At 30.7% G+C, this 13,267-nt stretch overlaps 2 protein-coding genes and 1 long non-coding RNA gene across 3 annotated transcripts; 2 read left to right on the forward strand and 1 right to left on the reverse strand.

Annotated features, from left to right (window-relative positions):
- Positions 1 to 21: 21 nt before the first annotated feature.
- Positions 22 to 1,853, forward strand: CYCD7;1 (CYCLIN D7;1). Its single transcript, XM_011021517.1, has 6 exons — positions 22 to 296; positions 408 to 494; positions 611 to 709; positions 815 to 1,010; positions 1,152 to 1,288; positions 1,368 to 1,853. Exons 1-6 carry the CDS (start codon positions 36 to 38, stop codon positions 1,641 to 1,643), a joined length of 1,056 nt encoding a protein of 351 aa, XP_011019819.1. The 5' UTR covers positions 22 to 35; the 3' UTR covers positions 1,644 to 1,853.
- Positions 1,854 to 3,725: 1,872 nt separating this feature from the next.
- On the forward strand, positions 3,726 to 4,545 carry OHP (one helix protein). Its single transcript, XM_011021518.1, has 3 exons — positions 3,726 to 3,936; positions 4,068 to 4,190; positions 4,290 to 4,545. The coding sequence occupies exons 1-3, from the start codon at positions 3,769 to 3,771 to the stop codon at positions 4,356 to 4,358; spliced, it is 360 nt and encodes a 119-aa protein (XP_011019820.1). The 5' UTR covers positions 3,726 to 3,768; the 3' UTR covers positions 4,359 to 4,545.
- On the reverse strand, positions 4,502 to 5,143 carry LOC105122429 (uncharacterized). The gene is made up of 2 exons (XR_841695.1): positions 5,056 to 5,143; positions 4,502 to 4,984 (listed from the first exon to the last, which is right to left on the reverse strand). It is a non-coding gene; the product is annotated as an uncharacterized LOC105122429 (long non-coding RNA).
- Positions 5,144 to 13,267: the final 8,124 nt, after the last annotated feature.

Here is a 13,267-nt window from a genome sequence, read left to right on the forward strand (position 1 = left end):
TAAGAGAGCATTCTGTGAATCACTGGCTCAATAATATGGATAGCTTGCTTTGTGATGAGGTATGGCTTTCTAGTCCTGAAACTCCCGATTACCACAATCAACCACGGTGGTATAGCCATGGAGAGACCTACGCAGCTGCTTCCTCATTCTACACACCCAAAGAAGACTGTGAGAAGACCGTCTCTATATACCTGGAGAAGGAGTTCACTTGCATGCCTGAACCCGGATACGTAGAACATCTTCGGACCAAAAATTTGTTGTTTGCTAGGTTCAGAGCCATTCAGTGGCTCATCAAGGTTTGTTTCTCAACATGTATATGTAGAAACATACTAATCAAATAGATTATTGCTTTTACGTGCAACTCACAATCACCCCTCTCATTATCCTATGCAAATGTATGTTTTCAGTCTCGTCAAAGGCTCAGTCTCTCTTTTGAAACTGTTTTCAACGCTGCCAATTACCTTGACCGATTCATGTCGATGAATCAATGCCATGTAAGGGTTCGATTAGCTCTTAAATATTCATTTATATTTCTGTCTTAAACTGTGGGATTTGATTAGTTATTGTCTTCAGATAACTGATTAAATCTTATGATCCCATTGATGTCCAGGGTTGGAAATGTTGGATGGTTGAATTGCTGTGCGTGGCATGCTTATCAGTTGCATCCAAATTTACTGAGACACGTACTCCTTGCTTGCATGATATTCAGGTGATTACTGTTACATTAATTACTGTTGGCCTTTCTTGATTATTATGCTTAAATTACTAGCCACTAGCTATTTATGCATCGATCTATTCTTGTGATTAAATTAAGATGGAAGACCTGGATCATTCATTCCAACCAATCACTATCCAGCGGATGGAATTGGTGCTGTTACGTGCTCTAGGTTGGCGCCTTGGCTCTACCACTGCATATTCTTATGTAGAGCTGCTGATGATGAAAATTGACTTCTTGCAGAAGGATTTAGTTGCCTGCAGATTCACTGAGCTGCTTCTTGGAGCTATGCAAGGTACGTGGGGGTGTGCGCATGCATCCCCATTGATTGATCGAGATGATGGTATATACAGGAAGATCAGTCAATAAAAATAACTAAGAGATGTCTCTTGAAACTCAACATATATATGATTAAAATGATATTGCATGCATGCAGATAGCAGCATGGTGGGATTTCCACCAAGTATAACCGCTATATCAGCTCTCTGGTGCAGTCTAGAGGAGTTCGTTCCATCTAAATCCGATGCCCACCTTGCCCATATTAAAGGGTTATTGAATGCTCTCGATCACAAGGTAATTAAAGACTCGAAAATCCTTATTCGGATAATTAATGTGAATTGGAAATTAATTCACACCATTATCAATGAACTAGGATGATGTGGTGATCAAATGCCATGGCATCATGGAAGCACAGTTAATCAATCCAGTGTACAACTTGCTAGCCTGTGGGAAGAAGCACACCTACTGCTGTCCTTCAAGTCCTGTCACTGTTTTGCCCATGGAGCGGATTGGCATTTACGACTGCGATGTTGATCTCTCCTTCTTTAACGATTCAGGATCAAACAAGAAGCAAGAAACAAGCAATAAGAAGCGAAAGTGGCAGGAGAAATCAATTAAGGATGATGGTTTGCAGAAACGGATCAAGTAATTGTTGATTTGTGGAGTGTTTAGTGTTTGTTAAACCTTGATTAGGGCAAACAATGTTGCCAATACAGACAAGCCGAGAAATTAAGGATCGTTCTAACAACTCCATCTTCCATTCCTTTTAGTTTGGAAGGATATCGATCAAGTGTACATCAAGGTGGAGCTCATTTCGATCCATGACATACTATTTTCTTTTTATTTTCATTTTATTTAATTAGGGGCCATGCCATTCAATTAATCCCATCAATTACGTAGCTTAGAAATACGATCCATCTAAGCAATTTGATTGTAGTAGTTATTTTTAAAATATATTTTACTTAAAAATAAATGAAAATATATTTTCTTGATCGCATTGGTATAAGTTATTTAATGGGTTTTTTCCCCCCGCTAATATGCAACTTTTTGTTTAAAACCTCAATTTAGTATACATATTCTTAATTAAACTCCAAGCCTCTGGATGTTATCAATTAGATCCCCAATGTTATAAAAAATCTCAATGGAGTTTTCTTTCTCTAATATCCATCAATATTTTATCAAATTTTCTTCAAATTGATACTGTTTTAGTGTATAAATAAGCAAATTAGACCCGTAATATTAATTTTACTATCAAGCCAATAACTTTGTGAATTTTTAACTTGATGGAATCAATGTTTTAATGAGATCTAATAATTAACATTAGATTTTAGTTATTCATTTTTATTTCTCTTAAATATATCACTCCAACTAGTTGTTTTGCTATTTGTATTCTACATATTTTGGTTAATCCACTTGAAAACAGGAATCAAATCATTATTGCTGCAAAAATCATGAAGTTATCGGGTGGTAATAGAAAATGGGCCGAACAAATTAAATCAAACTGAACCTAATTATTCAGGCTATTGTAGACTATTACCACATCTAAATTTTGGATGTAATACCATAGTTGCCAAAAAACAATATGGGTAAAATATTACAGTTTATACACACATGTCATGTCATGATTTAAAAATATAACATATAAAAAAATTTTGATTATAAAATTTAACATATATAAATATTATATTATATTTACAAAACATGACTTTTTTACATGTCATGTTTTAAAAAAAATAATAATTATCAAAACACTAACAATAACCCCTGCATTTAATACTTTTATTAAAAAAATTTGCTTATTGTATTTATTTCTATAAGCGTGTTTCAAAATGTATTTGTAATTATTTTTTAAAGTAGTTTTTACTCAAAGTTGTATTAAAATAATATTTTTTATTTTAAAAAATTATTGTTGACATCAGTGCATCAAAATGATTTAAAAATACTAAAAAAATATTAATTTAAAGTAAAAAAAATAAAAAAATTAAATTTTTAAAAAATAAAAACAAATAAGACATATATATTTCCACCAAGAAGAATAGTTGGGCTATTTAAAAAAAGTGATAATCATCAAAACACTAACAACCCCTACATTTAATCCCTTTATTAAAAGGAATTGCTTATTGTCTTTGTCTTTATATATTTCCAAGTGAGAGTAGTTAGGCTATGTTGTTAGGATAATAAAGTAATTTATTCTAACATTATGATTATGAATTTCTTATCTCAATTATCTAAACATAAAACTTTTTTATCATATTTATTTTTAGCTTAAAACTTTCTTCTCAACAAAATATTTAAACACATGTGAAGATTTAATCCAAATAAAAATTATCCACGGGGTTTGTCCACTCAAGATTGATCTTTTTGGTAATAACCTAATCCTAACATCAATTAGATAAGGTTTACTTTTTAATAAAATTAAATATTACATAAAATTATATTTTTTTAATGTTTTTTTATATAATTTATGTGGCTTGTGAAAAAAAAAAGATTTATATTGAATTACATAATTACAAAATTAATTTAAAAATAAATCAAATTTTGCCCCTTAAAACACAATAACAAATGGGGGCTCATCATGGACAGCATTTAAACAGATAAAACCCGAAGGGTGTGAAAAGCAAAGCAAAGAAAGGGCCATCGTTCATCCGATCCCATCTCTTGAGCATCCCATCTCCACAAACTTAAGAAGTGGGCCAGGCAATACATGAAAGGATTCGATTGAGATTGAAATGGGGATTAGATAAGGGAGTGGTGGAAAGAAGTCAAAACACAAAATGGCTACTCCCTCATCTCTCCTTTCATCATCCTCTCTCCTCCTCACAAAACCTGTAACGCTTCACCCTCATAACGGGAAAGTCTCTCTGTTCAACCATCGTAGTCAAATTACCAAAACCTCCAAGGAGCCGGTCTTTAGAATTCAAGCTGCAAAACTTCCTCCTGGAGTATGTGCACTGTTTAATTTTGCTCTTTCTTTTTCTTGCTTTTGTAGGTTCTTTTTTGTTACTTCCTTTTTAATTCCCTGTGCATAAAAATGATTGTTTTCTTTTTTTGTCTTCTTTTTTTTTTATCCCAGGTGGAATTGCCAAAAGTGGAGCCAAAATTCCAAGCCCCATTTCTTGGATTCACTAGGACTGCCGAAATATGGAATTCTAGAGCTTGTATGATGGGCCTTATTGGAGTTTTCGTTGTAGAATTGGTGAGTTTTCTTTATTTCATTTATATAATATCTTAATTAAAGAAATAATTATGTCTTACCAAGATCATAATAATGGGATCTTTTAATTAATCTTTTCAGATAATAAACAAAGGAATACTTCAAGTGATTGGGGTGGATATTGGGAAAGGTCTTGATCTTCCTCTCTGAAAATACAACAATATATTGGATGACTAGCCTGCAGCAGCTCGTGTTACTTTGCTCGACTCTGTTGTAACTATGAACTCCATGTGCATTGGAATTCAATACTTTCTTGTAGTTCATGAATTGTTTCTCTGTAATATGCAAATTTCATTTCAATCCTAGTCTTTAATCCCAGACTGATGCATCTTGTTGAGATGGCACATGAATACAATTTCAGATAGGGAAACCTCAAATTTAACCCCCCATGTATTCATTTATATTTATCAGTAGTGTTGTCAAAAGGCGCGCCCAAGACAGAAAATCTCTCCCAAACCCTTTTTTGTATGGAGACAATTGGGTAAAGAGAGAGAAATACTTGGCATAAATTTGCAGAATCTGTAATTCTATTGTCACCAGAAATTTATTTGACAAGGATTGTCCAATGAATTATGGTTACTGTACAAGTACAACACTACTCAGCAGACAAAACAAACATACAAGCCACGAGGTGATACATTCATTCCTTCTAAAGAAACTTCTCATGTAACCTCTCTGAAGCATCAAATCAACATTGAATTGTCTCTTTCTTTGCAAGAGATAACTAATCGATTTGACCATCTATAGCAGGTTGTTTCTCCATGCAAGTTGCCCACCTTTCAATAATCTGCCAACCAAATGATAAATGAGCATTGTGGTGGTTGAATGCGAAGGGAAAAATATCCACCTTTCAATAATCTGCCAACCAAATGATAAAATGAGCATTGTGGTGGTTGAATGTGAAGGAAAAAATATCTGCAAAAATTTTCCCTGGCAAGGGCTAAGGAAAAAATCCCTGGCAAGGGACCATTAAAGTTCAACGTTGGAGCTTTCACCGGCTTTAACGATCTTCTATTAAATCTTATCATGTGGTAATATCTGCAAAAATTTTCCCTGGCAAGGGACCTTTAAAGTTCAACGTTGGAGCTTTCAACGGCTTTATCGATCTTCTATCAAATCTTATCATCTGGTACCAAGATGGCAAGATCCATTACAAAAGTGTAAAACTTGCATAAACAACGACAAGGCTTAATCCTGAGCTGATTAATTGTTGTACGATGTCATATTTGATGGCTTCAGTCAATAAATCAAGCCTTCTTTTGAAAAAGATTACTGAAATAAAAGAAGCAAGATAAAACCACAAAGATCGGCACACTAAAATCATGTTTCCACATGAAGAATAAAATGGACAGAATATTTGAGAGAAGAATGATATTCTATATTTGTATTCATGATGAATATATACAATCTTTACTAATCATAATTAGTGGAGTAAGATTTGCTCAATCAATCAGACAATTACCATAAGACAACAACACCATATTATGGGCAGCATGTCGTGCACATCAGATAGCAGCATATCAGGCATAATCCTTGTCCAAGACAAAGTATCCACGGGAGATTTCTTGTTTCAGCATGATTCCCTTACCCTTCAGGAATCAAGATGTGTTTATTGCAATAAAAACCTGGAATCCTCATTGGCAGCTTTTGTTCTCCTGCATTGTATGGAATCTTTGGCTTCATCGGAATGATGTCATCTTTAATGGCGCTGCCCCTAACCTTCAACTCTGTTTTTCCATGGTTCACCGAATTTTCACATTATGGCTGAGGCTTGACTCCAATTCTTTGGACCTTGATGGCAAAAATGTTCATATCAGCTGTGATACAAACGGTTCAGCAGAAAGGAGGAGCTGATTTCAATTGTCTTTTCTTTTGCCCCCATGTTTTCCTACCCCTGTTTCAAAGCCTCAAAACCTTGTCTGCTTTCTTACTTAACTTTCTTTTTTCTTTCCTTTGCAGATAGAACTTTTGTAACCTGGGCTATTATCTTTGTAGTCATTCTCTTTTTAATACTATTGACTATTATCAAAAAAAAAAAAAACTTGCTCCTAATCAAGATCGATCAACTTCACCTTTTTTCCATTCTATCATGCCCCGCAAGCGTAATGCTTGGAACGATGTGCTTGAAATGTTTTTTTTGGAAGAAGTTTTGTGAGAGAATGCGCCAATTGATCAGCTGAGTGAACATGAGAAACTCATATTAAATGTATGGCAACTTGATCGCGAACAAAGTGGAAATTAATGGCAATATGTTTGATGTGAGAGTGAAATATTGGATTAGCACAAAGATTTGTGGTCTCAACATTGTCACAATAAATAGTTTTAAGTTATTGAATAAGTTAGGTTAGCCAATTAACTTCTGTAGGAGTAGATGCAATGGTCTGATATTTTGTTTCTATTGAAGGTCTTACAACAGTAGGTTACTTGTTTGAGCTCCAACTTATTGGATTGGCACCAAGAAAGATAACATAAGCCGAGGTGGATGTTTTGTCATTAATTTTACCAACCTAGTCTACGTCAGCAAAGCCATTGAGATATGTAGATAGTTGTTGATTAAAAAATAACCCATAATTAGTACTGCCCTTAAGATATCTTAGTAATTAGTATCCTCTTGACAGAAACACAATGAAGGATGGATAGTTTGTGCATGTACTGAGAGAGTTTATTAACAGCAAACATAATATCAGGACGAGTGAGAGATAAGTATTGAAGAGAACCCAACGTTTGTCTATACGTAGTGGCATCATGAGCAAGAGATCCATCTTGAATGTAGCTTTTTGTGAAAGAAATAGTCCAGTAGTCGTTTGAAAGGCTTTAATTCCTAATAAAATAAGGAAGAATACCAAGGTCCTTTGAAGAATAATCGATTTGCAAGCTTTTTAATGAACAACCAATTAGCATGCTCATTGCTACCTGTGATTATGATTGTGATGTCATCGACATAGAGAAGGAGATAAATTATTATAGTAGATGTTTGCTGAATGAATAAAGAAGTGTCACACTTTAAGTTGAAGAAACCATTGTCAACAAGAAAATTGCACAGCTCAGTATACCATGCATGTGGTGCTTGTCTCAGACCATAGATTTCTTCGTTTAACTTGTAAACATAGTTGGGAAACTGGGAATGAACAAAGCCTTGAGGTTGTTGTATAAAGACATTTTAAGTTGGAGTACCCTGTAATAAAGCATTGTTAACATCCACTTGTCGCAAAGACCATCCATGAGACACTGCAATGCTAAGAATAAGATATATAGTAAGCTGATTTGATGACTGGGCTGCAGGTTTTAGTGAAATTAATGCCCAGAAGCCGATGAAAGCCTTTAGCTATAAGCCTGGCTTTATAGCGAGCTACGGTTCTATCGAGAGACCATATGGAATTTTTGTGTAGGGTAAGGAGGAACAAGAGACCATGTTGAATTTTTAAGTAAGGCATTATATTCATTAGACATAGCTTCTCGTCACTACTAATGTTTTTGAGCTTGTGAAAAAAATGTAGGTTCTATCAAAACTGATGTGGAGGAGGCAGTAGACATATAAAGATCAAATATTTTTTTGAGTTCACAAGTATTGTTTTGAGCATGAGTTACCATTCTAGATGAGGATGGATATGGAGTATTGTGAAAAAGCAGCTCATGGTTAGAAGAAGAAGAAGTAAGGGATTCAAACATAATTTGTGTCGTGCTTGAGTCAAGGACACCATTTGGTAAGAAACTAGTAGTGGAGGACATCATGTATATAGTTGAAGTATAGCTTGAAAAGTCTTGAATAGATGGATTCTGTTGAGTCAGGTGTGAAGACAACTCTATATTTTATGGTGGAGAAACGATAGATGGAGGTAATATAGTATAGTGCAATCTAAGGGACTTTATCTGAGTATTTTTTTTCCTGTTGAATTTGGATCTAGGAAAATAAAAGCAAGATTTGAAAATGAGGTTGTATTTACCCATTATTCTGAAGAAAGAATTTGTTTGTAGGGAAAGATGATTTCAAGCAAAATTACATGATGAGACAAACTTTTTTAGTTTTTAGTCAAGACAATAAAAAGTACGAAAATTTACCAAGTAACCAAGAAAAACACATGACCTAGAATGAGGCTCTAATTTATGAGTTACAAGGGCAAGGCTATGGATAGCAAAGACAATCAAAAACCCGTAAGTAATCTTAGTTTGGATGTTAAAAAAAGAGCTTGTGAAAGGTACTTTTAAATTTGAATGCCAAATAAAGTATATGATTGATTAAATGTTTGGCCATCTGAAATGTATATGGCTAGAAACGAAGTGGTATATAAGCTTGATAGGAAACAACACCATATTAAGGATGGTATATTGCGAGTAGTATATCAAGCATAATCATTTCTTCTAATCAAGGTCCATTAATTTCACCTTTTTACATTCTATTACAACAAACATAAAGGTAAGAAAATCTAAAGTTTTGATTTCTATTATACTAATGTTGCATAATAATCAGGATTGACAAGAAATTCATATAGTCTATATAAATTCAACATAGGCATGATTTTGAACTTACAAGATCGAGACAATAACCAAAAACTAAAAATAAAGAAAACCAAATTAAACTTTTAACTAGTATTAAAAATGATAAAGTGTTAATTAAAAAAAAATATCAAATCCAAAAATCAAGAAAAAAAAAATTTAGAGATAACAAAAATTCTAATCCAAATTATATAAGGACTTGACAATAAAATCCTTATAAGCTTAGAATTGATTTGGCCTAGTAATGAAAACTGTGTAGGATTAGGAATTTTATATTTGTTAGGAGTAATATAATTCTTATAAATCTTTATAGAGTATATTTAATGATATCATGTTTATAATATATATGTCTAAATTTATTATTATGCATGCTAATTTGTGACTTTTTAATTGCTGACTAACTATTACAATGGATATAAATAGATGACACTAATTTTCACCAATATAAAATATTCTCTAAAAGATTTCAAATTCATTTGGCTTATTCTCCTACTTTATCAAAAGCAATAAACTTTGATTTCATCATGAATTATGTAATACATGCTTTTTTAGAGGATTTTCATGACATGGCTTCTCCACTAAATATAAAAACATATCCAAGTATGGATTTAAATAATTTGTATTGGATATTCAATTAGCATCACTATATTATTATAATATTATTGGGTAACCAATATAGTGTAATCCATAGTTCAACATGTAACTCAAATATTTGAGTATCTTTTTTATTATCTTTCACTGATTCATATTTGAATTATTTGTAAATCTATTCATTTACTAGTTGAGTAAGTAATATCAAGCCTTGTACAATTAACCTCTATTCTAATTGATTTATTCATTTACCTCTACTCTTGAATAAATATACATTTATATCAATTGGTGTTTTTGACAATGGTACTGTTATCTTTAAAAAATTTATCAAGAATTTTTTTAATAGAATGAGATTAGGATAATAATAATTCATTAGATGTCCTGGAGATTTTTATTCCTAATATGACATTTGTAACATGTAAGTTTTTCATTTCAAACTTGATAGTTAATATTTTCTTAATAAACTTCATCATGTGATCATTATTACTCAAAATTAACATATTATTCACATAAAATGACATAACTTTTATTATTGTTTTTCATTTAAATATATTTATCAACTTTATTGATTTTGAACTCATTTGAAAACATAACCTTATTATTTTTTTATGTCATTATTTAGGTATTTGTTTCAAACCATATAATAATTTAATAAGCTTACAAACTTTCTTTTCTTGTCCACTTACAACAAATATCTTGAGTTGTTTTATGTAAACCTTCTTATCAAGGTCACCATTTAATAAAGTTGTTTTTACATTCACTTAATGTATTTAAAGCTTGTTAATATATGCAATAACTATTAACGTTCATATGGAAGTTATTCTTGACACAGATGAATATGTATCAAAATTGCTCACATCTTCTTGTTATCTAAAATCTTTAACAACAAGTCTAGTTTTATGGCTTAATGATTTACTTTGAGAAAGAAGGCCCACTAGCTTCCAAGTATGATTATTCATAATGGATTCAATATTATTATTGATTACCTCTTTCTAATAAAAAGCTTTCGGACAAGACTAGAGCAAGTTCGAGTTTATTTTCTTATAAGCATCTTAAAGAATCAAGACTGAATATTTTGCTTATTTTTTTATTTTTATTCTTTTTTAATCTCAACTTCATCATCTTATGATTGATGATGATACTTGATCTAGTCTCTATCATTCTTTTAAGTAAATGATTTTCTCATTCTTTTTTTCATGGAAACACATCTTTAAATAATGCAGTATTCATTAATTTCATAATAATATTAGGATGAATATCCTTAATACTTGATTTGTGTACAAGAAATTAATTTGTATTATTATTGTATACATATTTTATAAATACACAATATATAATTTCAAGTCATATTTTGACCTTTTTAGGATCAAGTATTGCTAGCTTTATAAGATACCTCCGCATATTGAGATATTTATATGAAGGTATTCTATCTTACCACAATTCATATGATATATTTTTTAACTTTTTATAGGGTACTTTGTTAAACATTCAATTGATAGTTAGAATTGCCTCCTCTTATAAGTTTTAGGTTTTAAGGTGCTCCTAAACTTATAAACATGGCATTCATTATTTCTTTCAATATTTAGTTCTTACATTTTATAATATGATTTTGTTGTGGTGAATAAGGAGCAGTAGTTTGGGGAACAATACTATTTTGAAAACATAATTCCTAAAATGATGCTTCATATTCTCTATCTCTTTCATTTATTATTGCATTTATCTTCTTGTTAAATTGATTTCAATTTTATTCTTGCACCTAGCACCTTAGAGGTTGATGATTTCCTCATATAAGGTATTTTTTCATCCATTTCATTGTAAATAAAAAACATTTTCTTCTCTACACATACATATCCTATAACACCAATGTCAACCCATTACTACTCAACATTATTGAATAGGTTGACTTTGAAAACAACATAAGACATGTTTATTTCTAAAACTTTATTAGTGAGGTGATCAATCTCAGTGATATTAGCATGAGCAATCATTTTCTTATTGTTTCCTTGTTGACTCTTATTTCTACAATCCTTATCTAAATGCTTAGTTTTATTACAAATAAAGTATTTTGCCAATGAATTTCTTGGCAATTCCTTTTTCCCCTCACACAAGCTTCTTCTTTTGATTCTTATTGTGGGACTTTTCCATTTATTTTGTAATTTTATTTTTTATTTTTATTTTTATTTTAGGGGGTACTAGAAGAGTTGGTTATTCTTTTAGATAACTTATTTTTATATTTTTAACTGCTAAATAAAATCTTCAACTCATATCTCTTTTTATTTATGCTTAAGGTAGTTATTGAAGTCTTTCTAAAATGATGGTAATTTTTCAAGGACCGCAACTACTTAGAAAGACACTCTTAGAGACATATATATAATGCAAGATAAGTTGAAACTCTTGAACTTAGTTTATTATGATTTTTAAATCAACCATCTTAAAATATAAAAATTTACCAACTATGAACTTATTCATACTAGTTTCATAGGATGTTTACAATATGTCTTCCAAGATTCCTACAATACCATCTTATTTTAAATACACTTTTAAACAAGGTCTTTGAACTAAAATAAAAAAATTCAATTATTTTTCTCTCAAGTAGACTTAAACTCTAGATTTGGGAGGAAACACAAAGCATTAAAAAATACACTAAAAAATAGGTGAGTAATAATATGTAAAAAATATGGAGAAAAAAACTTTTAATTTTAAACTCTTCCTTCTTCACCCCTTTTTTATAGTGAATTTTGAAAAGTAAAAAACTAAAAAATTAGTTATGGTAATAATCATAATTAATTCTCATCATTATTAATTTTTAATTAGTTGTCATAAATCAAGGATTAAATATAAATATAATGGCCATAAATTTGAATTTTCTAACTAAAAAATTGTTTAGATTTACAAAAATTACTTTTGAAAAAAATTGTCAGCATTCATTGGATAGAGTGGACAAAACAATGGGTTGGAAGAAATCATTCACCATGACCAGGCCCAAGTCCAATTTTAGTTAGCAAAAAATAATTTTTTATGATCTCAAATTTATTCTACAATAAATTTAAGCTCAGAGCATACTCAAAACTTATATTTTTTATGACTTCTTCCCTAAAAATTTGGGTATCCTTTGTACTCAATTTTAACTTTTAAATTTTTCACTTTGTAAAAATAAAAAAAAAATTATTTTTTTTCTACATGAGATAGAGTTCTTTTAAAAGATTTATTTATTTTACTAAACATGCCTTGAGATTAATTTTTTATTCACCCATAATTTATTTAAATCATATTAATTTTTTAATATTAAAGAGTTTATGTAGAAAATTAAATTTTAACAAAAATTTAACTCAAAAAAATAAGTAGATCTCATTTTAATTTTGCCATAAAAATACTCATTAACCATATTTTAATAAATTTTCCATTGTCTTTCACAAAGAAAAACTTGCACCGTTACCAATATTACAACAAATAGAACATGCGTTTACAAAAGTTAACATTAAAAAAATTAATTTAGAGATATTAATTTTTTGGATGCAAGTATAACTTAAGAGATTAAGAAATTAAAGAGAACGAAATACAATCAACCTATAACGATTGATGGTTATCAAGATCAACCACCAATTGTTATATAAATAAAAACCGCGTAAATTAAGAAAGTGTCAAAACCACTAGTGATTTACAAGTAAGTCGTTGTTTACATAAAAAAAAAAAAAAAAGAGAGAAGTTTATGCGTCGTTGTTTACAAAAAAAAAAAAAAAAAAAAAAGAGAGTAGTTTATGCCGTTAATTAATCTCGATTTAGCTAGGTGAAAGGAAGGAACTTGTGGCAGAAGAAGAACAAAGTGAGAGGAATGATTATATTCGAGGATAAATGTTTATTGCAACTTTTTCCTTTAGTAATGATGAATATTTATCATTGTTAAATTAAAGCCATAAGCATTGAGCTGCCACTTGAATTAGAAAATAGTGACAAAATGCAAAAAAGAAGTGGGT

Source organism: Populus euphratica, unplaced genomic scaffold (genome assembly GCF_000495115.2).
Source record: "Populus euphratica unplaced genomic scaffold, PopEup_1.0 scaffold20.1, whole genome shotgun sequence".
Classification (NCBI taxonomy): Eukaryota; Viridiplantae; Streptophyta; class Magnoliopsida; order Malpighiales; family Salicaceae; genus Populus; species Populus euphratica.